Source organism: Stenella coeruleoalba, assembly GCF_951394435.1.
Source record: "Stenella coeruleoalba genome assembly, chromosome: 19".
NCBI classification, from domain to species: Eukaryota; Metazoa; Chordata; class Mammalia; order Artiodactyla; family Delphinidae; genus Stenella; species Stenella coeruleoalba.
Window position 1 is genome coordinate 33,502,067 of NC_137165.1, and position 24,613 is coordinate 33,526,679.

Consider the following 24,613-nt stretch of genomic DNA (forward strand, 5'->3'; position numbering starts at 1 on the left):
GGTGTGATGAGGCAAGTTGGGAGTGGAAGAAGAATCAGGAAGGCAAACGGGGCAGGGATCAGCAGATGGTTTACGGCTTTCTTTTTTTAAAAAAAATAAAGCTAGGGTAGACAGAAAGATATTGGAAAAACTTAAGAAGAAGTGAGAAATTATACCCTTGTGTTACCAACTAGTACCTAATGTGAATTTTTTCCAGGAGTTTACAATGTACTCTACATACGCTGAGCCTAGGCTACTACCTGTTGCAGAATAAGCATTCCATAAGTATTACGTGAATAAATGGAGTTTTGCATTCTGGAATAAGTAATGATATCAGAATGGTAGAACACTTATTCATCCATCATCAAAATGGGATAAACCTGGGAATTCCCTGGAGGTCCAGTGGTTAGGACTCCATGCTTTCACTGCCGAGGGCCTGGGTTCAATCCCTGGTGGGGTAGCTAAGACCCTGAAAGCTGCAAGGCACAGCCAAAAAAAAGAAAAAGGCAAGGGGTGGGGTGGGAGGGGGGATAAACTTAAAAATAATCCAGGGCTTCCCTGGTGTCGCAGTGGTGGAGAGTCCGCCTGCCGATGCTACTCTTTGTTGTGGTGCGTGGGCTTCTCATTGCGGTGGCTTCTGTTATTGCAGAGCACGGGCTCTAGGCGCACGGGCTTCAGTAGCTGTGGCTCACGGCTCTAGAGCCCAGGCTCAGCAGTGTGGCGCACGGGCTTAGTTGCTCTGCAGCATGTGAGATCTTCCTGGGCCAGGGCTTGAACCCGTGTCCCCTGCATTGGCAGGTGGATTCTTAACCGCTGCGCCACCAGGGAAGTCCCATTGGATTATTATTATTTTTTTTTTTTTTTTTGCGGTACGTGGGCCTCTCACTGTTGTGGCCTCTCCTGTTGCGGAGCACAGGCTCCAGACGCGCAGGCTCAGCGGCCATGGCTCACGGGCCCAGCCGCTCCGCGGCATGTGGGATCCTCCCGGACCGGGGCACGAACCCGTGTGCCCCGCATTGGCAGGCGGACCCTCAACCACTGCGCCCCCAGGGAAGTCCTTTATATTCATTCTTGGGTAGAGTTCAAGGAAGCAGCAGGAGATTCCACATGTGCAACAGTAGAGAAGCTGTGCACATAGTGGGTCTGCACAGCTGAGCCTGTGACAACCTCTCTAAGTCCCCTATGGATGGGATGATGACTATTTACTATGTGTCCAAGAGTAATATGGACAAGGTCTAGGGAACTGTCAGACTTTGAAAAGGCTTTGAAACAAGGACGGATGTTGCAGAGATCTATATGAACCAATAGCCAATGATCGGGCAGGGAACTGGGACATCTCAGTGGTGAAAATAAAGAAAAAATGATCCCTGGTCAGGGAACTAAGATCCCGCATGTCACGTGGCCAAATAAATACCAGCTATTATTTAAAAAAAGGTTATAGTTGATGAGATTAATTTTTCTGTACTTGTCAGGATGGAGGCACAAAAGAGGACTTAAGAGAGTTTATTTATAAAAAAAAGTTACATATATTGCAAGCCTGAGTTTAATGGACCAGTATACCTACCTTCTATCTAAAGAAAAATGGTTAGTATCTTTTACTTTTACCAACTGTTTTAGATAGTTAATAATCTTGGGTTAGGAAAAGGATATGGAATTTTGAAATAAAAATCTCTGCCATGTTCTATCCCTACCTTTAGTACAGTAATTTAAAACAAGCCTATCCATCTAACTAAAAAGGAAACACTGTCAATTTTCTTTAGAGAATACAACTTCAAAAGTACTGCCTGTACACACAGGCATTTGATAAGTATAGATCAACAACCAAGGGCAGGATGAGCAGATCGTTATGAGGTAACTGTGAGGTAGACTTTGTTTATATTGTGTTCTCAGGAAAGCAGATCATGCTTCTAGTGAGTAAATAAAAGCTAAGAAAAAAATCACTAAGTGTATTTTGCTGTCTTACAGTGATATATGAGTGTGTGTGTAGGTATGTGTGTATTCCTATGAATATATTTATATATTTTATATGTGTTTATGTACAAAGCAAACAAAAACAAATCTGCTTCAGCACTGACCTTTGCAAATCAGTCCTGTTAATCAAAACTCCCAAAAAACTTCCAAGTCAGTAGAACAACCTAAGTAAAATTATGAACAAAAAGATTAAATGGTCCTCTGATAATACCCCTACGTCTGAATCCCACGTAACAAAATTCTCAATTTGAAAATGGAAAATGTCAATTCATAATATAACATCTCAAATCCATAAGTAGTCAGGAAGAGGATCAATGAGTATAGAATTTTTACAAATTACCCACATAAAATATAGTAATTAAATAGAGTTATAAACATTGTATTAACAGGTATCTAAAGTGACACGCTGAAATCTCCTTTTTTTTAAAATTTTATTTGTGGTATGTGGGCCTCTCACTGTTGTGGCCTCTCCCATTGTGGAGCACAGGCTCCGGACACGCAGGTTCAACGGCCATGGCTAACGGGCCCAGCCACTCCGCGGCATGTGGGATCCTCCCGGACCGGGGCACGAACCCATGTCCCCTGCATCGGCAGGCAGACTCTCAACCACTGCGTCACCAGGGAAGCCCAGAAATCTCCTTTTTAACACTAGTTAATGGAATATTTGAAGGTTAGGATATGTAGGTTTGAATCAAGGTTCCAAGAATGAGTTATTACTAGTCCTGGAGAAATGTAAAACTCTCGACATTTGAGGGTGTTTTACCCGAAGTAATAACAGTGTACCCTCAATTCCAGGGAATCAAATTCTTTCGAAAATCCCCAGAAAGTAACAGCTAGATCTCAATAGCCTAAGTTCATCCACAACAAATCTAACCTTCTAGTTGAAAGAGAGAGATACATTTTTACCATTAATATATTGAATACACTTTATATTAGAGCAGGTAATTACTTTTCTCAGTGTATTGGGCATGGTTTAGATACTCCAGAAAAAATCAGATCTCCTAACTATGGAGTTTATAACAGGGCACACAGGATCTAGATATTCCATTAAGATGAAAGAATAAAAGGAATAATTATTTGCTCCCAGCACCATCTGTCCTTAAAACAATGAAAGAAAAGAGTTGACAATGCATATGAAAGTTAAAAGACTAACCACATACATGTTATAAGCATCCTTTTTATATAAACTGACACAAAGCATAATGCTGAACAATGAGCAGTGCTTATTTATGAACCCAATGAAGGGAAAATCTATTTGGTTCTGTTATGTTCTTGTTCTAGTCTTCCCTGCATCTCTTGAACTCCCAGTAATAAATTCTCTTAGCTTCAGAGGACACAGCTGCTAGTCAAGCACAGGCTCTCCTGGAGCGAACTCCATGCTCCCAACTTTAGGAGATGCTAAAAAGCTGCTCTACTCCCTGAAATGAATCTTGGTAGTACTGGAATCAGGGAAATCTATTTCTCAAATAAGGGGGCAAATGTTGATCCAAACAGTATCTCATTTTTTATGTGAGATGTAGCTCTCTGCTTTAGCTTCTATTGCAAAACCTAAAATATGTTCATATGCTGAATAAACAGCTCTAGAAAGAAACGTAGAGAGTCTTTTAATATGAAGAAACAAAAATGGATCCAAAGGTTTTTATTGGGAGAAGTGAGTGAGAGCTGGGTCATACCGACAGCAGAGTGGGCGGTAGAATAAAATATTCTTCAGATTCAGGACCAGACACAGCTTTTGTTTTCTCCTACTCCATACCATATCCCCACCAATCCTCTGTGAACAATAAAACCCTTACCATGCTGAAGTCTTTAGTGGAGACCTGAGAGGTGAATAATGTTGTGCCAGCATTATTCAGTCCTTTAAGTCATTTAGGGGAACAACATTCCTTTTTCTAGCAACAGAGAAATTTGTGAGTTAAATGACATCATGCTGCCTTGAATGAAACAGCTCAGGCTCAAAGTTCACCCAAAGGCCAACAGTGATAAACTCTCATCCAAGGACAAACTTCAATATATTTTTGGTACTTATTAAAAACAGCATTTATATAGCAGCCATACAGTAAGAGAGGGTTCTTTACCAAACTCTGTTTCTGATCAGAAAGCACTCAGGATCTTAGGAAGAAATTCTGCTTGGGAATGTAGTTTCTTAGTACAGAAAATAAAATTTGCCTTTTAAGAAGAAAGGCTCAAATAGAAATAATCCGAAAGCAAAATAGTCTAAGGCATTTCCTAACGAACAAGCAATTCACAAAAGAGGAAATACAACAGCCGACAAACACACATAAATAGTAGTAATCAGAGATTTGCAAAATTTAAGAAGTTATGCTTTCATACTATCAAACTGACAAAAATTAAACCCTGGTCTTTTTAAAAATAATTTTTTAAAAAGGGAGAAGGCTCTCAGGTCAAAAATACCACACCTAACTACCTTAAGATAAAGGTACCTACTTATATTTATTGAGGGAGTGACTCTTACCTCTACTGAACTCTGTAAGTTTTCTCTGTAATTTATAAATGTTTCCATTTAAATGTAAAGGAATTCACTGGATTTCACACACAGAGTAATCAAGCAATAGCACGATATATTACTGGCTGATCTGTTTATTAGGAGCCATCTCCTGTATCCGTGCAACAACAACTGAAGTGTTACAATACATAAAAGGGAACAGGCTTTACCTATGTTATATATTAAACGGATCAATGATCTTCCTTGCACCCTGACCCTGCGGTACCATAGATGTTCTCTAATTAATTATTAAAGTTTTCTAACAGTCAGTCATTGTACATCTCTGGTTTCACTTTCCTTTCATTCTACATTCCCAGAAGAACAGTCACAAGCAATATATAATTAGAAAAATGACATACCCTCATTGTTTATGAGATAATAGATTTCACTGGATAACTGACAACCCAAGGTGCATCTCCTCCCTACCGTGCTCTGTCTCCCTTGCCCTACCCCTAAAGCATCATATAATATTCCCACAGAAGACATAAACTAAGGAGCTTTCATTTGTTATTCTTCCTACCATAACGGTCATTTGCCATTTCGTATCTGGACAAGTTGTACCTGGGGATAGACTGGAAGGGGTCACAATTTAGTTTTGCTCCTCAGTGTAACTCTACATATCATAAAATGAACAGAAGGAATAAAACACAATGGCTTCAGGCTGTCAGCAAGATCAGCTACTCCCCTGAAAATTTCGAACTGTCCCAACTTAATAGGCTGCGACAGTCCCTTCAAAACATCTGCAATTAAAGTCACCTGGAAAGATGTACAAAATTTAATGTGCATTATGGCAACTCAATTCATAGTACAACTATATTATATATACATTAAACCAGTAGCAGGATAACCAGAAAAGTGAGTCCACCCTGACTATTTTAAAGGATGGTACTATGTCTGTATAATACCTTGCTTGCAGCTTAGAGATAACAACTTTGTCTTACCAAGGGTTAGATAATCTATCCAGAAAAATAAGTCTAAATAACAACAAAACCATTCTTATCAAAGCTCACCTTTACATAACTGTTACCTCACGGGAGGAAATGAACATGGCTGGGGACAGGGGTGTCTCAGTTTCCACTAAATATTTCTTGGTACCTTTTAAATTGTGTATACCATGTACCTATTTAAAAATTTATAATTATAAAGTTGTGGAATAAGCACACTACAGTTAATATGGTTAGCGAAGTCAATCCAAGAAGTTAAGAAAGGAAAACAAAGAAATAAAATGTGTAACAATAAATGATGGAAACCAATGCATGAAACAAAAGTTGAGCTTATAGCATATCGAGTCATACATTTCCCCCGTTTTCTTGGGTTTTGTGGCGTTTTCTCTAAAAAGGGAAGTAGAAGTGCTTATATACACTCTTTCTCACACTCACTCTACATGTATCTGTTTATCATTATCTCTATATTTACACACACATATCAAATATAGGACCAGCTTTTAGCAACTGCTCAAGTACACATGGTAGTGTATGTTTCTGTTGAGGGAAATGACTGTTTGCTGGAAGCTAGAAGCTCTTTGGTGCTAATTCTCTGTAGAATTATGAGCTGTAATCTTTCAATAGTGGCAACTGTATTCTCACAGCTAACCCTGTACGTTAGAGGCAGCTCTTTCAGGAATAATCAATTCTCTAAATTCAAGGAACACTCTAAAATATAATATCCTCTATGAGATTGAGATGAGTAGAGGTTAGGCAGAAAGTATTGCAAATTGATGTCTTGAAGGTAAAAAATCACTGTTTTGGATCATTAAACCACATTCAGTCATCAATGTACCAATCTGTACAAGTAGGCAATAGGCCAGTTATTGCAAACGTATTGTTCCCGATCTAACCTACAATGGCACAGTTGAAGGGCAAAGAGTCTAATGTACTCAGTCCAGCCTCCACAACAAGGTCTTACAAAACGAATATAAAGGGGAGGGAGTCGTTTGGAAATGTAAAAACGGCAAAGATCATTTTTTGCAAAGAGTTAATGCAGCTTCTTCCATGCTTCCCTTATTTATTATCTAGTTGCATACCAGATAAGGCCAGATCATTATACAGCAGGAAGAATTAAGTACAGATTTTCTCTTGCCTAAGCAAAAGAGGCAAAGTTCTCTTGGCATGGAGAGTTAAAAGCTTTTAGTTGTGGAAGACATCAACATTTTCAACCTATACTTAAGAACATAATTTAAAATCTTTCCAAACAATCATTAAGGATCCTTGATATGTTCCATAAAATAGAGAAATTAAATGTTTAAGATTTTTACCTCTAAATAAATCAGAAAAATCATAGCGCCAAGAGGACTGCAAAAAGAATGAGATGGAGAATACTACCTTACAACCACCGTATGTTTTTCTCTCTTTCCAAATGCAGGAGAACATTTTCCAAGGCTTGCTCTTCCCTCTACTGCTGCACAATGTACAACTACTAGAAAGAGGTATCTCCTTATTATTAAGTCCTTGTCATTAGATACATACTAAAGTATTAATAGGTAAAAAGACACAAGAGTGGGTGGCTTTCTCACAATACTTTTATCCACCATACGTTAAAAAAAAAAAGATTTTAAGAGAACGTAAGAAACAAGAGTGGCAGAATGTTGTTAATTCTTCAAGCTGAGTAATAGGCAGACTCATTATACTATTCACTGTACTTCTGTGAATGTTTCAACATTTCCATAATAAAAAAATTTTTTTAAGTCTGTTGCATGAATGAAAAAAACAGCAAACATTTCTTGACCTGCAGTTGGACACAGAGCCATCTTGATTCTTTTCTTGGCAAGACTAGGAGATCTATGAAGTATTCAGGACTATGTTGTTTTCCCACAGCACCATACGTGTGAGGATCATCCATGTTAATACCTTTAGCCTTAGTATAACATTTAATTTCTATGCTCTATAACAAATTGCAATATAGTCTGTCCTTCTGTCTCCCCTTCTTTCCCTCTTTCTTTTTTTTTAAAGATTTTTTTTTTTGGTTGCGTTGGGTCTTCGTTGCTGCGCGCGGGTTTTCCCTAGTTGCGGCGAGCGGGGGCTACTCTTCGTTGTGGTGCACGGGCTTCTCATTGCAGTGGCTTCTCTTGTTGTGGAGCACGGGCTCTAGGCATGCAGGCTTCAGTAGTTGTGGCACGTGGGCTCAGTAGCTGTGGCTCGCAGGCTCAGCAGTCGTAGCTCGCAGGCTCTAGAGCGCAGGCTTCGTAGTTGTGGCGCACAGGCTTATTTGCTCCGCTGCATGTGGGATCTCCCCGGACCAGGGCTCAAACCCGTGTCCCCTGCATTGGCAAGCAGATTCTTAACCACTGCGCCACCAGGGAAGTCCCCTCTCCTTTCATTCTTTTTCTTTCTTCCTTTTCCCCTCCCCCCCCTTCCTCTCTCATTGCCTTTAAAAAAAAAATCACCTAAATAATATTATATGAACACATGTTCACTATAAACTTCAAAAAATATGGAGTAAAAAACAAAAGGCTCACTGGAATAGTGAACAATGATTCTAATGACAAACTCAGAAAATCAAATGCCCTTCTGGCATTTCAGAAGTCTGGGGGTTGAGAATCTTACCTTTTATGTAAAAGTTTCAGAGTTTTAAGGCAATTATCCAGAGTAAAGCCTTTCAGAATGCAGTCGACACCAAGAAAAATCCCAATTCCTATAAATTACTAAGGTATTGAAGATGCTCAAAACAAATAGGTCTAAGAGAAATTTTCATTTGCATCAATAAATTAAAATTGCTAAGAAAAATTTCTTTCTGTAGGTTTGAAAATGCTCAGGTTAGAGCCATACTTGTCCAGATGACCACTTAAAAACAGAAGAGATAGGATTTACCACAAATGTTTTCTCTTCACTGTTGTTTGTTAACAACAAAGCTGTGCCGACTAATAGTATCTCAGTCATAAAGCTCTTGGAATGGATAGAGGCAAGAAAGACCTCAAAGGAGAACAAGAATACTATTTCTGTTAACACCACCTACAAACAAAAGCTAATCTTTGCTAAGTTTTTATTCTATCCAAGATAATGTGTAAAGCTTTTTGGATGAATTAGCTCATTTAATCTAACACAATCTTGTAAGGTAAGTATTATTCCCATTCTAATGGCAGGTAAACTAAAGCCCAGAGAGGTTATCTGCCCAATGTCACCCAGCCAGCAAACAGCAGAAATGGAATTTAGAACTGCAAACTCCAAAGACCATGTTCTTAACCTGAAGTATAAACTGTTTCAATTCATGATGTCTCTACCTGGTAAGTTCATTATTTTAAATTAAAATTTTCATGTGAAACATCTGAGAGTTATTTATCCCCAAATATAAACTATATCACCGATTTAGTCTCCATGATTCCTTTATTTCATGTCTTAATATAATCATTTTTCTCATCTTAATAAACATCTATGTATACTGATCAGAGATACCATATAAAGCTATGGAATAATGGGAAAAAATGACTGTGAACAGAAGTCCCAAGACAAAGAAGTTACAGACATTCAAGGAAGCCTTACACGTAGTAACAGAAAAGAAAGTACTTTGAACCACACTTTACATTCTCTATAATACCCCTGAGGAATTAGAAGATTTCATTTTAGAAAATATTGGTTTGGTTTTATACTTAAAGTATAAGTGACATAACCATGGGAGGACCACTGGTACCTAGGAACAGCCTTGGAAGGCAGCAGAGTGCCCAAGAGAAGAAAAAAACAGTAAACGCAAAATATTCTTAAAAATCTCAGCTCTGGAGCTTCCCTGGTGGCGCAGTGGTTGAGAGTCCGCCTGCCGATGCAGGGTACACGGGTTTATGCCCCGGTTCGGGAAGATCCCACATGCCACTGAGCGGCTAGGCCCGTGAGCCATGGCCACTGAGCCTGAGCGTCCAGAGCCTGTGCTCTGCAACAGGAGAGGCCACAGCAGTGAGAGGCCCTCGTACGGCAAAAAAAAAAAAAAAAAAAATCTCAGCTCTGACCCAGACTTGACACCATGTAAGGGAGGTTCTGATGCTCTTCATGTGGTCATAAAATACAAAGAAAGCATAGTAGAAAAGGCAAGAAACTAATGGTATAAAGGCACTCCAGTGTTTCTCGTCTCTCCACCAACTTCCACAAAATCACATGGCAGAAAGCCTCCTGTCATATGTCAACAATAAGGAGAACAGACTCAAACTGGAGAGAGACAATCCACGGCATTCACCCACCTCCCTTCTGCCTTGGTCATTCGGTTGGTTACCTTCAGAAAGAAAGACCATGAGAAAAGGAAGAAATTGAGTGATGATAAAAGCTTATACACCATCAAAGCAAAAAGTAAAGCTTCTGACTTAAATGAGACTGCAAGGGCAAGATGGACAGATAGGGGTGCAGCTGAGAACCAAGCAGAAAGGCTGAGTTTCCCTGGTATTTTCTACTTTTCTGGAATAAGAACTAAAAACTATTATGCAGTCAGGAGGGCCTGAAACATATAACAGAGCAGAAATTATTATTTTTTTATGATTATGTAAAGGGCAGTGGCCAAGAGCAGCCCTTCTGTTAACAACAAAGAGGTGTAGGTAAACACATAAGCAATGCTACCATAAAGTGGAGATTTTTGTTTTAACAAAATCTATATTTATATGATTATATTTCCCATGGTTGAGAGCGGCTATAATTAATGGATTTCCCTCGTTCTCCTAATGCAGCCATTTGTCAATTCAAATACAGAATGTCCAATCAATTTTGATGTATTTAGTAAGCAATTTGTCAAATGGTGCTATAATCCAGTTAATATATTAATTCTTGTCATGGAGAGAGTTCTGACAACTACATGGTTTTCCATAACTGGTTTGGAGAGAAAAATCTGAGCTGGAACTCAACGGTCATTCTTTGGAGGTGACACCTCTATGTCCCGGGATCCGAGAGCATGCCACAGTACATCATTTAATAGGAAAACTGCTTTGCTGAACTAGACATCTGGGGTCTACTGGACGGTGTGGCTGCCAGTTCATTGTAATACTGGTTTTCTTTGAATGCCTGTGTGTTTCATATATTTTAAATAAATTGATCAAGCCAATATATGTGACACAAAAAATGCAAAGTATGTAAGCTTCCAAGAGAGGAACAAGGCTTTACCAATGAAATGTATGCATCTTAAACTTAAAAAGTACTCTTATAAACACTTTCCCCTATTCTTAATGTTTCTTCATATGAGCTGCTAAAGAAGTGGCTCTCAATCTTTTATTTTCCTATCCCAACATCCTTCAGGTAAATGACTGACTCCTAGCAGTACTTAACAGGGCACTGTACTGTTAAGGCCACATAGTTAGTAACCATTAGACAAGACTCTTAGAAGGCCACCTTCAGCTTACACAGTGCAAAGCTCCGGACATGACAGTTTTCTTACTTTATATTTCATCCAATAATCACTATGTTATCTCCATCTTTTCCCCAAGTCTATCTACGCACTGGGGGCTGGAGAGAGAACCACGGAGATTTCAAGTAGGTGGCCCAAATTTATATCACAGAAGAAATCTGGACTATAGTGATCAAGGAAGTATCAAGTTCTTTCTCAAACTTTTCAGTGGGATATTTAATCACTACCAGTTTGGGCACAGCAGGAAACAGAAGATAGGTTTTTAGTGTACCACAGATAACCTCCATGGGTGTATTTCGCAAATACTTTCCAAAGATGATGGCTCTATCCATTCACTATGTCCAAATCTTTCCATATTTCTCTATCAGGAAATGCGAAAGCAGACATGAAGGCAAATCCTTTCTAGAAAACAATACTGAAAAACATGGCAAAAAAAATTTGTTTTAAACAGAAGAAAAAGAAAGAAAGAAAAGAGGAAAGGAATATTACATTCATCTTCCAGACATTAGGCTCCCCTTAGTACATTTATGAACCATGCAAGAGCAAATTGTCAGAGTGATTTGGCACAAGGCTGTGTATTTAAAAACCTGCCATGTGCACTAGTCCTCCAGACTACCAGACGTCCCATTGTTTGATGTGTCTGCTGAGAAAGGTGCCCTATGTGTCAGAAGAGCACACTGAATATTTTTCAATGACCCAGGGGGCAGAGGTCGCTTATTATAAATGGATAATGAGACCTAATGCAGTGCTCTGAGTATGGACAATGAAAGGGTCTATCCATAGCCCCTGGTGGATTGGTCATTCAGGCTTTTATTTCCTCTGCACACTTAATGGAGTCAAACAATTGACAGAAATTCTATAGAGAAGGCTGAAACTGAGAGAAACAACTGTATTCTAACTCTGATAGACAGATACAAATAGTGACCCTGAAATGGCGCCAGAACTCCCATCACCACTAACATAGCAGACAGCTGTAGCATTCCCCCTAAATTCCCATTTAGTCATTTGTTAGCAATTAACCTTACTGATGGAAGTGATGGCACATCAAACCACAAGCTCCTGCCAATATCAACCCATTACATTATTGCAGGTAAGCAGACACAGACCATTCTTTTAGTTCCTTATTTTTGGAGAAAAAGGCAAACAGATATCCCTGTACCCTCCATCCTATATCCCCACTACTCAACTGACAAAATGCATATTCAGGGGTATCAGTATCTGAATATAAGAACCTTAAACTCTGGTGGGTTAGAGTAAATGACAGCAGAAGCAGAGGTACTCATGGACTAGAGGCTTTATGACCAATAGATTATTTTTCTTTAATCTATCAGAATCAATGTTCTATCCCAGCCAAATCTGCCCATCTGATGGCAATGAATATTAATAGCATAAATGGAAAAGAATATACTGTCAACTGTACCTGAAAAAAAAGCAGGTCATAAAGCAACCTACAGGGCTTCCCGGTGGCACAATGGTTAAGAATCCGCCTGCCAATGCAGGGGACATGGTCCCGGAAGATCCCACATGCCACGGAGCAACTAAGCCCATGTGCCACAACTACTGAGCCTGCACTCTAGTGCTTGCGACCCACAACTACTGAGACTGCGAGCCACAACTACTGAAGCCCACATGCCTAGAGCCCGTGCTGCGCAACAAGAGAAGCCACTGCAATGAGAAGCCCGCTCACCACAATGAAGAGCAGCCCCCACTCACCACAACTAGAGAAAGTCTGCACACAGCAACGGAGACCCAACGCAGCCAAAAATAAATAAATAAATTTATTAAAAATAAAGCAACCAACAGGTACAGTAAGTTGTGATGTCACACAGTTGTGTAAAATAAAGTAAGCAAGATATTTAAAAGTACCAAAAAACCCTCTATAAAAACGTTTTTGTTTCATTTCAATTCTAAGAACAATTATGACAGGAAGGTGGTTTGACATGTAATTATGACAGGAAGGTGGTTTGACATCATTTCTCCAAATGATAAATACTAAAGCAAATGACAGAAATGCCAAGACTTACTTCAGAATGGAGTATAGGTCATTATGTTGTAAAAGAGAGGACTTTTGATGGTGAAACATCTCAACAATAAATCAACGATGACAGAGAAACCCAATGAACTATTCCATAGGTGTGAAGATCTATGTAAAGATACGGGTATCAATAAAAAGCATGTATCCCATTAAACACAAAGGGAAAGAAGAAGGAAAAGAGGGTACTCTAATCTAAATTTTTTGATTAACTATATGATATTTTTTCATTGAGGAAGACAATGTATTCAATTTCATAATGTTCCCCAAATTATACAACATATATATGGCTAAATTCAGGGTCAGTATGTCTCAAACTTCTAGTCTCCTGAAGAAAAACACCATTCATTTCACTAAAATCATTTCTCTATGGAAGGACATGTCAGTGGATAAAATTAACTATAAATAAGAGAATCCATCAAATATAACTCAATATGAAGTGGTTTCTTAAGTACCTCAGATATTCAGACCTAGATAGAGCAGTATGACACACCCAATGACCAACAATGGACTATAAATACTCTATAAATAAGTCCTACATTACAAGTTTCCTCTACAGGAGAAAAACATTTCTTTCTTTCCCCTTCCACCCTACCCAATCTTGGGCAAATATTTATTATGGACAATGCAAGGAAATAGTGTTGAGTACCTCCACCATACTTGGTACATACCACAACAACGATGCAATCCAGGATGTTAGGTTAAATCTAATGTGACACTCCAAAGAGAGCAGCTCAGAAAACTGCTGCACATTTAACTGCTTTGCCAGGGTACTGATAATGACCCTGGTAGAGGAGAGCAATACTTTTTTCTTCCTTTTTGTATCAGTATGTTCAAAATAGATCACCACTGTATTGTAAAACCAATGAAACAAGACAGTAAAATAGGCTAAAAATGTCTTCAACTCTAAACCCCAAAGTGTGACTTTATATTACAAGGAAAAATATTTCCTATTTTTACTCTCACAGTTGTAGCCGGTAGGCCAGCAGCACAAAATTTAGTTGGGAATTAAGATCTCTAGAATCTAACCTTAAATATGCTGCCTACTTGTGTTTTTCATACTTCTATGGGTAAGACAAATTCAATACTAGCTTTAGGTATTATCTACTTCATTATATATACAGATTTAAACAAAAGTGCTAGTAAAGTCCAAGTGATCAGTAAAGCAAAAACATTTTTAAAAAGCCGATACTTCAATAGATAGCCCAGCTATTGAAAAGTAAGGTTTCAGGTGGAGCTTTTAGAATGATTAACACTGCCTTCTTACATGTTATGCTGTCTGTACCATAATGGAACCTCATCTCTTCTCTCTAAATTGTCTCTAGGATAAAATTATTTCAGAGAAAGCTTACATCAATTACTAATTACATATCCAAACAATCTCAGAAAGGAGCTCAAATCTATAAATACACACATGGAAGGTTCTGAGTTATTTCCAAGAACCTACTGAATATTACCACCAGGATATATACTGCATGCACCAAAACAGATGCAACACTGCAATCAGCAATTCTCTCTCCTACTCTAGGCAACATATTTCTCTTTAATGTTTCAATGAATGGCATAACCTAGTGTTAAGCTAGTTATCCATTCCTCCTCACTTTTCTTCAGTAACCTCATATAGTCCCAAATCCTACAGAGGCAACTTGCTCAATTTCTCTGAAATTCAGCCACTTCTCTCCATCCCACTAACAATTAACTTCTTCCTTCTTTGAATTTCTTTTTTTTAAACTTTTTATATTGGAATATAGCCGATTAAAAATGTTGTGATAGTTTCAGGTGCACAGCAAAGCGACTCAGCCATACATATACATGTATCCAGTCTCCCCAAGACTCCCCTCCCATCCAGGCTGCCACATAACACTGTGTGTACATGTCAATCCCAAACTCCCTAACTATCCCTTCCCTCTACCCTCCCACCGCTGGTAACCATAAGTTCATTCTCTAAGTCTGTGAGTCCATTTCTGCTTTATAAATACGTTCATTTGTATCACTTCTTTTTAGATTCCACATATAAGTGATATACGATATTTCTCTTTCTCTGTGTGACTTACTTCACTCAGTACGACAATCTCTAGATCCATCCATGTTGCTGCAAATGGCATTATTTCATTCTTCTTTATGGTTGAATAATATTCCATTGTATATATTACCACATCTTCTTTATCCATTCCTCTTTCGATGGACATTTAGGTTGCTTCCATGCCTTGTCTATTGTAAATAGTGCTTCAATGAACACTGGGGTGCATGTATCTTTTCAAATTATGGTTTCCTAAGTCATTTCTGTCCCAGCAGCTATGGCTTGAATTCTCTGTACCTCCTTCATCCTTCACCATCCTTTCTATACCAATTAATTCATGCTATTAACAAGCACTCATCACAATGTGTTATAGATACTCATATACATGTTTTTTATTTCTATTTATGTTAGGGAAGGTAATGAGTCAAAAGTAAAGGCAGCAGAACTGGTATAATGTAATATCAAGATAATACATAGGATTTAAGGACAAGAAATGTAAAAATCAATTAGGGTCACCCATATCTACTACTGGCCACATAAAAGAGACTAGATTTACATTATCTCCTAAAATAATTAAATTAGTCCTAAGCAAAAGGTTATTTTGAACCCTCCATAACAAAGCTTAAAAATAAACAAAGAAAGAATCAAATTTTTTCCAAGTAATTTGACTACATCCTAGGAAAACAGAATAATCCACCACTCAAGAACATGAAACCAAAAATGCCCAGCATCCTATCAAAAATCATTAGGCACATAAAGAAGCAGGAAAGCACACCAAGAAGAAAAATCAATCAATAGAAAAAAAACCCAAGCAATACCAGGGTGAAAAGAATTAGCACACAAGGACTCTAAAACAACAATTACAAAATATATGTCTCGTATGTTCAAACAGGTATGTGATGTGGAAAGAAATGAAAGATATAAAAGAACATCCAAATGGAACTTATAGATGAAAAATATGGTATCTGGAATGAAGAATGTGTTGAATAAAACAGCAGATTAGACAGCAGAAGACAATATATATAAATACATAGAAATATAAACTATACAAAATCAAACAGAGTGAAGGAAAGAGAATTTTTTAACTGAACCAAGAATCAGTGAGCTGGGAAAATATCAAGTTGTCGACAGACATATAATTGGAGTCACAAAAGGAGAGAAGCAGAGTGACAGAAAAAAATGTGAAGATGTAACTGTATTAAAATTTTCAAATCTGATGAAAATTAAAACTTCACAGATTGAAGAATCTCACAGACTCCAAGCAGAAGAAAACCACACCACAGCGTTATGGTTTAAATACTTTTTCCTATTTTTCTATATTATTTCTATTGTTTTTATGTTTTCTATTTCCTTGATTTCACTCATCTTTATTATTACCTTTTTTGTGTTTTAATTCCCTCTACTTTACTAGTTTCTGAATGTGAAAGCTGAGTCATTGATTTCATTTTATAACATGGGCATTTAGTCCTATAAATTTCACCTTGAGTAGTAATTTAATGCCATCCCACAAATGTTTCATTTTTCTATGAAGTTTTTATTTTGAAAGAATTACAGATTCATAAGAATTTGCTAAAATAGTAATCAAGATACAGAACGGTTCCATCACCATAAAGATCTACCGAACCCTTTATGGTCATATTCAAAACTCTCTGTCGTACTCTGTCTCTCCGCACGATGTTCTTAAGAATCATCCAACTTGTTGCATGTATTTATACTTCAATCTACTATTTTTTTCCCTGAATAGTAGTCTAAGATAGGGATGTGTTCTGTTTTCATTTTCATTCAGCTAAAAATAATCCTAATTTCCCTTTTGACTTTTCCTGTGAACCATGTATCATGTAGAAGTGTATTGTTTAGTTTCCAAATATTTGTAGATTTCTCAGAGACCTGTTAATCATTTCTTATTTAATTCCACCGTGGTCAGAGAATATACATACTTTGTATAACCTGAAAGCTTTTAAACTTATTGAGACTTGTTTTATGGCCCAGAAGAAGGTCTCTATTTGTCAATGTTCCCTGTGCACTTGAAAAGAATGTACGTTCTACTGTTGTTGGGTGGAGTGTTCTACTTAGTCTTATATTAATGTAGCAAGCGAGGGTTTAAAGTGGGTTTCTCCAGACTGGTGGTTGCCAAGGGGGAGGAGGTTGGGGTTAGCAGATATAAGCTTTTAGATATAGAACAGATAAACAACAAGGTCCTACTGTAGAGCACAGAGAACTATATTCCATATCCTATGATAAACCATAATGGAAAAGAATATATAACTTAATCACTTTGCTGTACAGCAGAAATTAACACAACATTTTAAGTCAACTATACTTCAATTAAAAAATGCTGATTAAAAAAAAGTGGGGGTTTCCCTGGTGGCGCAGTGGTTGAGAGTCCGCCTGCCGATGCAGGGGACACAGGTTCGTACCCCGGTCCGGGAAGATCCCACATGCTGCGGAGCGGCTGGGCCCGTGAGCCATGGCCACTGAGCCTGCGTGTCTGGAGTCTGTGCTCCTCAACAGGAGAGGCCACAACAGTGAGAGGCCCGCGTACCGCAAAAAAAAAAAAAAAAAAAAAAAAAAAGTGGGTTTCTCCTAAGCAGCATATAGCTGGGGTTTATTTTTTGATCCATGACTTGTTTAGATGTTTAGACCATTTATAACTAATGTGAGCACTGACATGCTTAGGGTTACATCAACTTGCTTATTTGTTAACATTTTATTTCCTTTTTGAGCACTTAGGTTTTTTTAAATTTCATTATATACATCTTTAACAACCTTCAAATGATGCTGAAGTCACATATACTATAAAAACTTACAATAGTATAGTTCCATTTCCCACACTCCTGGCCTTTATGCTACTGTTGTCTCACACAGACACACACACACACGTATGTATGTGTTTTAAAGACCACAATACATTGATACTATTTTTGTGTTAACAGTGAATTATATTTGAAAGAGTTAAATAATTAACAAAAACCCACATATATGCTTTAACCATTTTCAGTGTTCTTCATTCTCTTCCATCTAGTGTCAAAGGCTTTCCCCACCTTTCCTATAATGCCTTTATAAGTAGAGAAAAACAATTATATCCCCAATAAAACATTGGGAGGGGGTTCTATGGATCCCAGTCACCTTTCTATTGTGTATCAAAGCTATATTTCTGTTGAGTGATCCTTTGTTACCATTTAACAAAGAAAATTCAGTAAGCTTAGGGAGGAACTTCTCACAAACCCATGGATTATCTTGGAAGTTCAAAGTCTGACCTACCCCCAACAAAGCTAGTTAATGTCAGCAACTTAAAAAATACTGCTGCTGCCAAATTACCTGAAAGAAAAGGAGGAAACATTATTTTTGCCCTAAATAAAACGTTCCCAAGTAAGCCCTGTTTCTAATTTACAATTTGGGAAGCTCTGAAGCAGACTAAAGAAAAAGCATTGTCTACTCTGGATCACATTCAAAGCTGGTTGATATTTGTTAGTCTCGTCTAATGTTTATCTTTGTTTTTGGCAAAGAAATACACTGAAATAAAAAGCCTATTTTAGAAAAGGTAACTATAGCATGCGTTTTTTTTTTTTTCAGAAGGAAGAAAATATACCGTTAGCACAAAAATCACTAATCACCACTACTATAATCTTTTTATAAACGATTCCCAAGATTTCGACCCAGGCAAAACTTTTTTTTTTATATTAGATTCTTGACTTTTACCTTTACTGAGCTATATAGCAAGATTAGATTACCATCTGCATATCCACTTTGCACACATAAACTAGTCAATCTACTCAAACCATATGACGTTTTTTGCTTATTCTAAACAGCAGTTTCTTATGGCTTATCCTCCTAATGACAAAGGAGTGATTTCTATCTCCATAGTGAGGAGCTCTTGTAAGGAGCAGGCTACTATAAGTCAATTTATGATACATCCAAATTGCTCAATTTTGTATCATTCCATTCATTTAATATGGGTAGGAAGTGTGACTACAGTTAATACAAAATTTGGAGTTTTAACTTACTTCACTAAATTTAGGTAAGAAGTCTTTAGCGTTCAGGCAGGTTTCCCTTTCCCTTACCACCAGTCACCCTTTTGCCACATGTGCAGAACTTTGTTTACAACTAGTGGTGTATTTATTATGATTACAGGGCTGAAAGGGGAGTGGGGATTCCTTGCTAAACATCCTGCTCTCCTACTCTCCTCTCCCTGAGACAAAGTCTCTTTCGCATTTCCATTTACATCATTCTTTGTCCACTATTATTATAATTTCCGGAGTTTGAACAAGTCTGCTTCACTTGATCCACAGATCCAGATACAACCAAAGAAAATACTGACAACGTTTGTGAAGGTTGCATTACAGTTTTACTCCAAATGGTTATATTTGAAAATACCTTCAGTAATATATTTATCAACAGTTTGCAGGTTGGGAAGTAAGAAGTGATTTTCAATATGGTTGAATAAAACAAAAAACTTCCTGCCACCAGGTACAGTATACACGTCATCTTTTCAAATGGCTTCAGTAAGGGAAACCGGAGAGAAAGTCAAGCAAGAAGGTAATAAGAAAGTTTTCTTAATGAGGCTCTAACTTACAGAGGGCTCAACAGATGGGTAGGCAAAGGCATTCTCTCTAAACTGGCTCCAGCATTGCTTTTACCAATCATATTTCAGCTCTTACTCCTCTGATGCAGATGCCCATGTTTTGCATATTTAATTGCTTCAGTCATGAAATATACTACCTTGTTGAGGACTCTCAATCAAATAGCCTTTCTTTTTTTCTTTTTTTTTTTTTGCGGTACACGGGGCTCTCACTGCTGTGGCCTCTCCCATTGCGGAGCACAGGCTCTGGACGCGCAGGCTCAGCGGCCATGGCTCACGGGCCTAGCTGCTCTGCGGCATGTGGGATCTTCCCGGACCAGGGCACAAACCTGGGTCCCCTACATCGGCAGGCGGACTCTCAACCACTGCGCCACCAGGGAAGCCCCATATAGCCTTTCTTTATGTTGAAAACATGACTTTAAAAATTCAGGCTAAATCTGTGTCTCTACTGTCAATGTAAAGAAGCAATATAATAATTATTACAGAATTACCTGCCTCTTAGGTATTTTTTAACTTATTAAATTATATCTATACTAACATTTCACTAGATAAGAGGAAACATAATAATTATGTCAGTTAGATATATGACAGACATATTAAGTCTATCACTTAGATGACAGATCTGGCAACATCGTCAAAATCACATATTCAGAATAGGGATTCCATTGTTAAGTCCCTGAAGTCTATTATTTGAAGATACGCACTTCTGAGATAAGAAACAAAGGTTCAGAATGATGCTTAAATGTATAGATTATTTTAAAGTTTTTAAAGGACTTTAGCATCACTTCACTGACCATAGTAACACCTTCGTAAGAGCAAGTATCATTACTGATACTTTACATTTTCCAAGTTATTGAGAGGTGGTCTAGAACTGGAAACTAGGCCTTTTCATCCTTATCCCAATGCTAGTCCATCGGGAATTCAAAAGGTCTCACATAAAATGCATTATATTATGTATTTTATTTAGAAACCACAGAATCATCAGTGACTACCTTTCTTTCAAATTGTCTAATTCTGTTCTAGTCCGACTGTGCAACATCTCACAGGTTTGTCCTGTCTTCTCTGTAAACAGCCTTAACTAAAGCCCTCTCATCTTGCTCCAGGATCACTGTGACTCCACTCCCCCCACCACCCCCACCGAACCTCTTATTACAACACTGCCAGGGTGATCTTTCTAAGATGCAGTTCTGATGGTGCCGTTCCAATGCTTGAAAACAACTGATGGCTTGCTACTGCCTACAGTGGCGGTTCTTCAACCGTGCAAGTAGAGCTGCTAAAATAAAGTCATATCCATCAGCTCAATTCACTGGAACAAAAAAATTAAGGAAGAGAGACAGTTGCTTTTTTATTATTTTTCCCCCCATATCTTTTTCTCACACATTTGGGACTTGCTACTCTTTGTCTACTGAGCAGACCTATCAAAATAACTAAACAAAGAAAACCAATATCAATTCTGAAAAAGTTACCTACACTTAATCCAACAATTAGTTATTTTCACCCCTATTGAGAAGTAGGGGGAAATGTTCTCGTGAACATCGATATTACATAAATGTCATGTATTTTCCAAGTCATATGATAGAGTTAAATATATGCTTAGATGACCTAGACCCTAACAACTTTTATGTACTCTGCTTCTTGGAACCAGAAAACCACTTACCTATTATCCCCCTGTGAAAGCTCATAATTCAATGAATAACCCTTCACTGATGCACCTGCCTCATTTCCTTTTATCTTTTAAAACCTGTCTCCTGAATTAGATACTGAATTCATTGAGGACAGAAGCAACATCCTATTCTCATTTAAACCACAAGTTCCTGACACATAGAAGTCACTCAATAAATACATGAAGAAGAAGAATCAGTGAGTTCTATTATACAAGAGAATGAGACTGCCAACTATTTGTTACAATTATAGAGTTTCGTAACTTTAGAGCAAAGTCAATATACTGTCTCTGTTTCCAGTATAACATATAACACACTATAAACATAAAATAAAATTGTTTCACAAATATTTTACTTCATGCTGCATAATACAGCTAGGCAAGAAATGAAGTCTGATTCAACAAAACTCCATTAAAAACATGTCTGTTGATTTTTAGAAAGTTTCTTAAAAACATGCAGTACTCAGAGCCATCAAGTAAAATTAAGGATCCAGTGAATTCTACAAAACTGAATTATAATTGTAAAGAATTTTTAACTCTATGACCATAAACTGGATAATAAATATTAAATTATCTTTTCAGGCCTCACCTACAAAGAAGGCTGTTTCTAGTTCAATCTACATTTTTTCTCCTTAAGTAAAAAAAGAATCGAGATCAATCTCTACAAATGTTAGGGCTTAGGTATAGAAGTAAACAAACAAAATCCTGATGGAGCTGGAATCACTACTTCATTATTGCAAGTAAAATTCTACAAAGCGAAAAGCCTGCTGATACAATTTTCACAATGAAAAGTGCTTAACTTTTTTCATGTCAGAAACAAATTCCAATTTCATGAAACTTTATTATATCCTAGTATCCTCATTTTTTAAAAGAAATTTTGAGCCCACCAGATATCTCATGGCCAGGGAATGTGAACAGCTAGAGGCATACTTAATGTGTGCTAAAGCTTATGGTATACATTTGTATTAAATATCTTACTTGCCTCAGTCTGATTACTTATGGCCTCTGGCCTATGGACCAGTGGTAATATGCATGGTTGCATTAAAAGTCAGCATTTTAAAATGAAAGCTCAAAATACTCTATGGAAGGAAAAAAAATGAGAACTACTCACGGCCAGCAAGCAGAAACTGATAATACTGTACTGCATCTGCAGCGAGGAGCAGAGGGTGGTTTGCGTTAAATGGTGGTTGCAATTCATTCCATTGAGGAGTTCTAAGGAAACAGCAGAAGAATATTAATATTCAGGCTTAATAGATGGGATGTAAATCACCATCACTGTCACCACTTACAGACATTGATATAAACTCACACTATCTTTGTAATCATTAAAATGAACTTGTTGGAGTGCTGAAACCTGAAACACAAGGCCATCTGCTTAGAAAGAATAAAAGGTGGCAGTGAGTCATACAAATTACATACAGCCAATATTAGTTTAAAGCAGACGACCCTTCAATACGATAGACAAGACATTCAAAACACTGAACAGAGAGGAAGTGTGGAATTCAAATGTCACAACTAATTTTTACCTAATTTCTGACACTTGTTAGAGCTCTCTATTCTTAGAATATGTATACATTTTAAAATAAAATAAAAGCAGATAAAAATGGCTTAAAAAAACACAGTTAATGGTTGGCTTATTAAAGACCTAATTAGCATCTGAATGCCAAAATAAGCCACTTATTTCAATGATGGTGCAGTAATTTTAATTAGATCTGCCCATTCCTAAATAGCTTGATAAATAAGATATTGATCAGATCAATCCAGTGCAGTAAAGTACTAGTAAAGAATGGTAGAGCCTCCAAAAATCAATATAAGAATATTTTAAAATGTCATAAGAAGAGAGATCATTTTCATATCCATTTTTGTCTGTTTCCTTCCATACATGTCAGGACCAATTTTTTCTGTCTCTCCTATACTATTGTACACTATATTGAACGGATTTTATCCTAGATCTTATTTCTCCATCTTTATACTAGATTACAAAGGTTCTAATGATTATGTTCTTTTGAGAAGGACTCTAATTGTTAATAAACATTTTTATAGTGATAAGCCATTATATCTTGGGGAATCACTTTAAAGGAAACCTTCCAATCTATATATATTAGTTTCCATTCCCCATAATGGCTATCTCAATGTACTTTCTACTTGCAGTGAGCATGAGACTGGAAATAGGGGAAGCACTAAAGCTCTTTATGTGGGATAGGAAAAAAAAAACAAGTCCTAGAAAAGGTAACTCAAAGATGTGAGGAGAAAGAAGTTCAAAGGGAGGTCTTCTCCAAGGCATATACCAAAGGCAACTGAATACATAGGACCACACAAAAATTTGTACATGAATATTCTCAGGAGCATAATTCATGACAACTAAACTGTGGAAATGCCCATCAACTGATGAATGGATAAACAAAATGTGGTATATCCATGCAATGGAATATTATTTGGCCATAAAAAAGGAATGAAGTTCTGCTACATGCTGCAACATGGATGGACCTTAAAAACATCATACTAAGTAAAGGAAATCAGATGCAACAGGTCACATTTTGCATGATTCCAATTATATGAGATGTCCAGAGTAGGCAAATCCAGAGACAGGAGATAAACTGGTGGTTGCCTAGGGCTGAAGGGTTGAAGAAAAATGGGGGCAGGGAGGGGATGACTGCTAATGGGTACGGGATTTCTTTGGGGGGTGATGAAAATTGATTGTGGTGATGGATGCACGACCTAGTGAAAATTCACTTTAAGTGGGTGAATTGTATTATATGTATTACATGTAAATTATATCTCAATTAGAAAAGGAATGGATTATAAAAAACACAACAGGGATAAATCAAAATAATTTTGCTGGGAGAAAAAAGACAAAAAGACTATGCACTCTGATTCCATTTATATAAAATTCTAGAAATTATAAACTGATCTATAGTGACAGAGAACAGACCAGTGGTTGCCTGGGGCTCAGTGGGTGAAGTAGGGATAAAGGGGGGCAGGTGAGAGATTACAAAGAGGCATAAGAAAACATTTGAGGTGATGGATATATATATAATGTTACTTATGGGGATGATTTCACAGCTGTATACATACGTCATCAAACCTTACCAAACTGTACACTTTTAATATTTTAGATCTCAACAAAGCTGTTAAAAAACCCCCAAAAAACAAAAAAACAAAAAGAGATACTACCTAACCAGAGTCCAGCTGGCTCGGGGAGATGTCATCATTTCCAGTGGGGTGTCATCGCTGATCTTGGGTGCAGTGCTAAGCGGTCGTGGCTCCATCATGTGCTCCACTAAGTTCCCGTAGCAGCTAATAATGTAGAGGGATTCAACTACAACTTGTTTGGACTGATCTACAAAACAGGAAAACAGATCCTGGATATGTGATATTGGCATAAAAGGAGCACAGCATCATTTTTACAAGTTATTGACCCTTCAGTCCGTTCCTGAGGTTGCTGAGAGAAAATAAGAAGGCAGGAACTTTTCACATGGTGCCTGCTCCTTGCCTAAAAATTGTCTCTTATAAGTAGACGCTAACGAATATGAAAAGTTCTATGCCATCAAAATATTTTT

General features: G+C 37.5%; 1 protein-coding gene across 14 annotated transcripts in view; it reads right to left on the reverse strand.

Annotated features, from left to right (window-relative positions):
- The window catches only part of BCAS3 (BCAS3 microtubule associated cell migration factor), a 574,874-nt gene that overhangs the window by 293,342 nt on the left and 256,919 nt on the right, over nt 1-24,613 (reverse strand). For all 14 annotated transcript variants that reach the window (XM_079905183.1, XM_079905184.1, XM_079905176.1 and 11 more), the window contains 2 exons: nt 24,228-24,393; nt 22,165-22,265 (listed from right to left, as the gene is read on the reverse strand). In XM_079905183.1, coding sequence (XP_079761309.1) covers nt 22,165-22,265; nt 24,228-24,393 — 267 coding nt within the window. The remainder of the gene's footprint in view (nt 1-22,164; nt 22,266-24,227; nt 24,394-24,613) is intronic.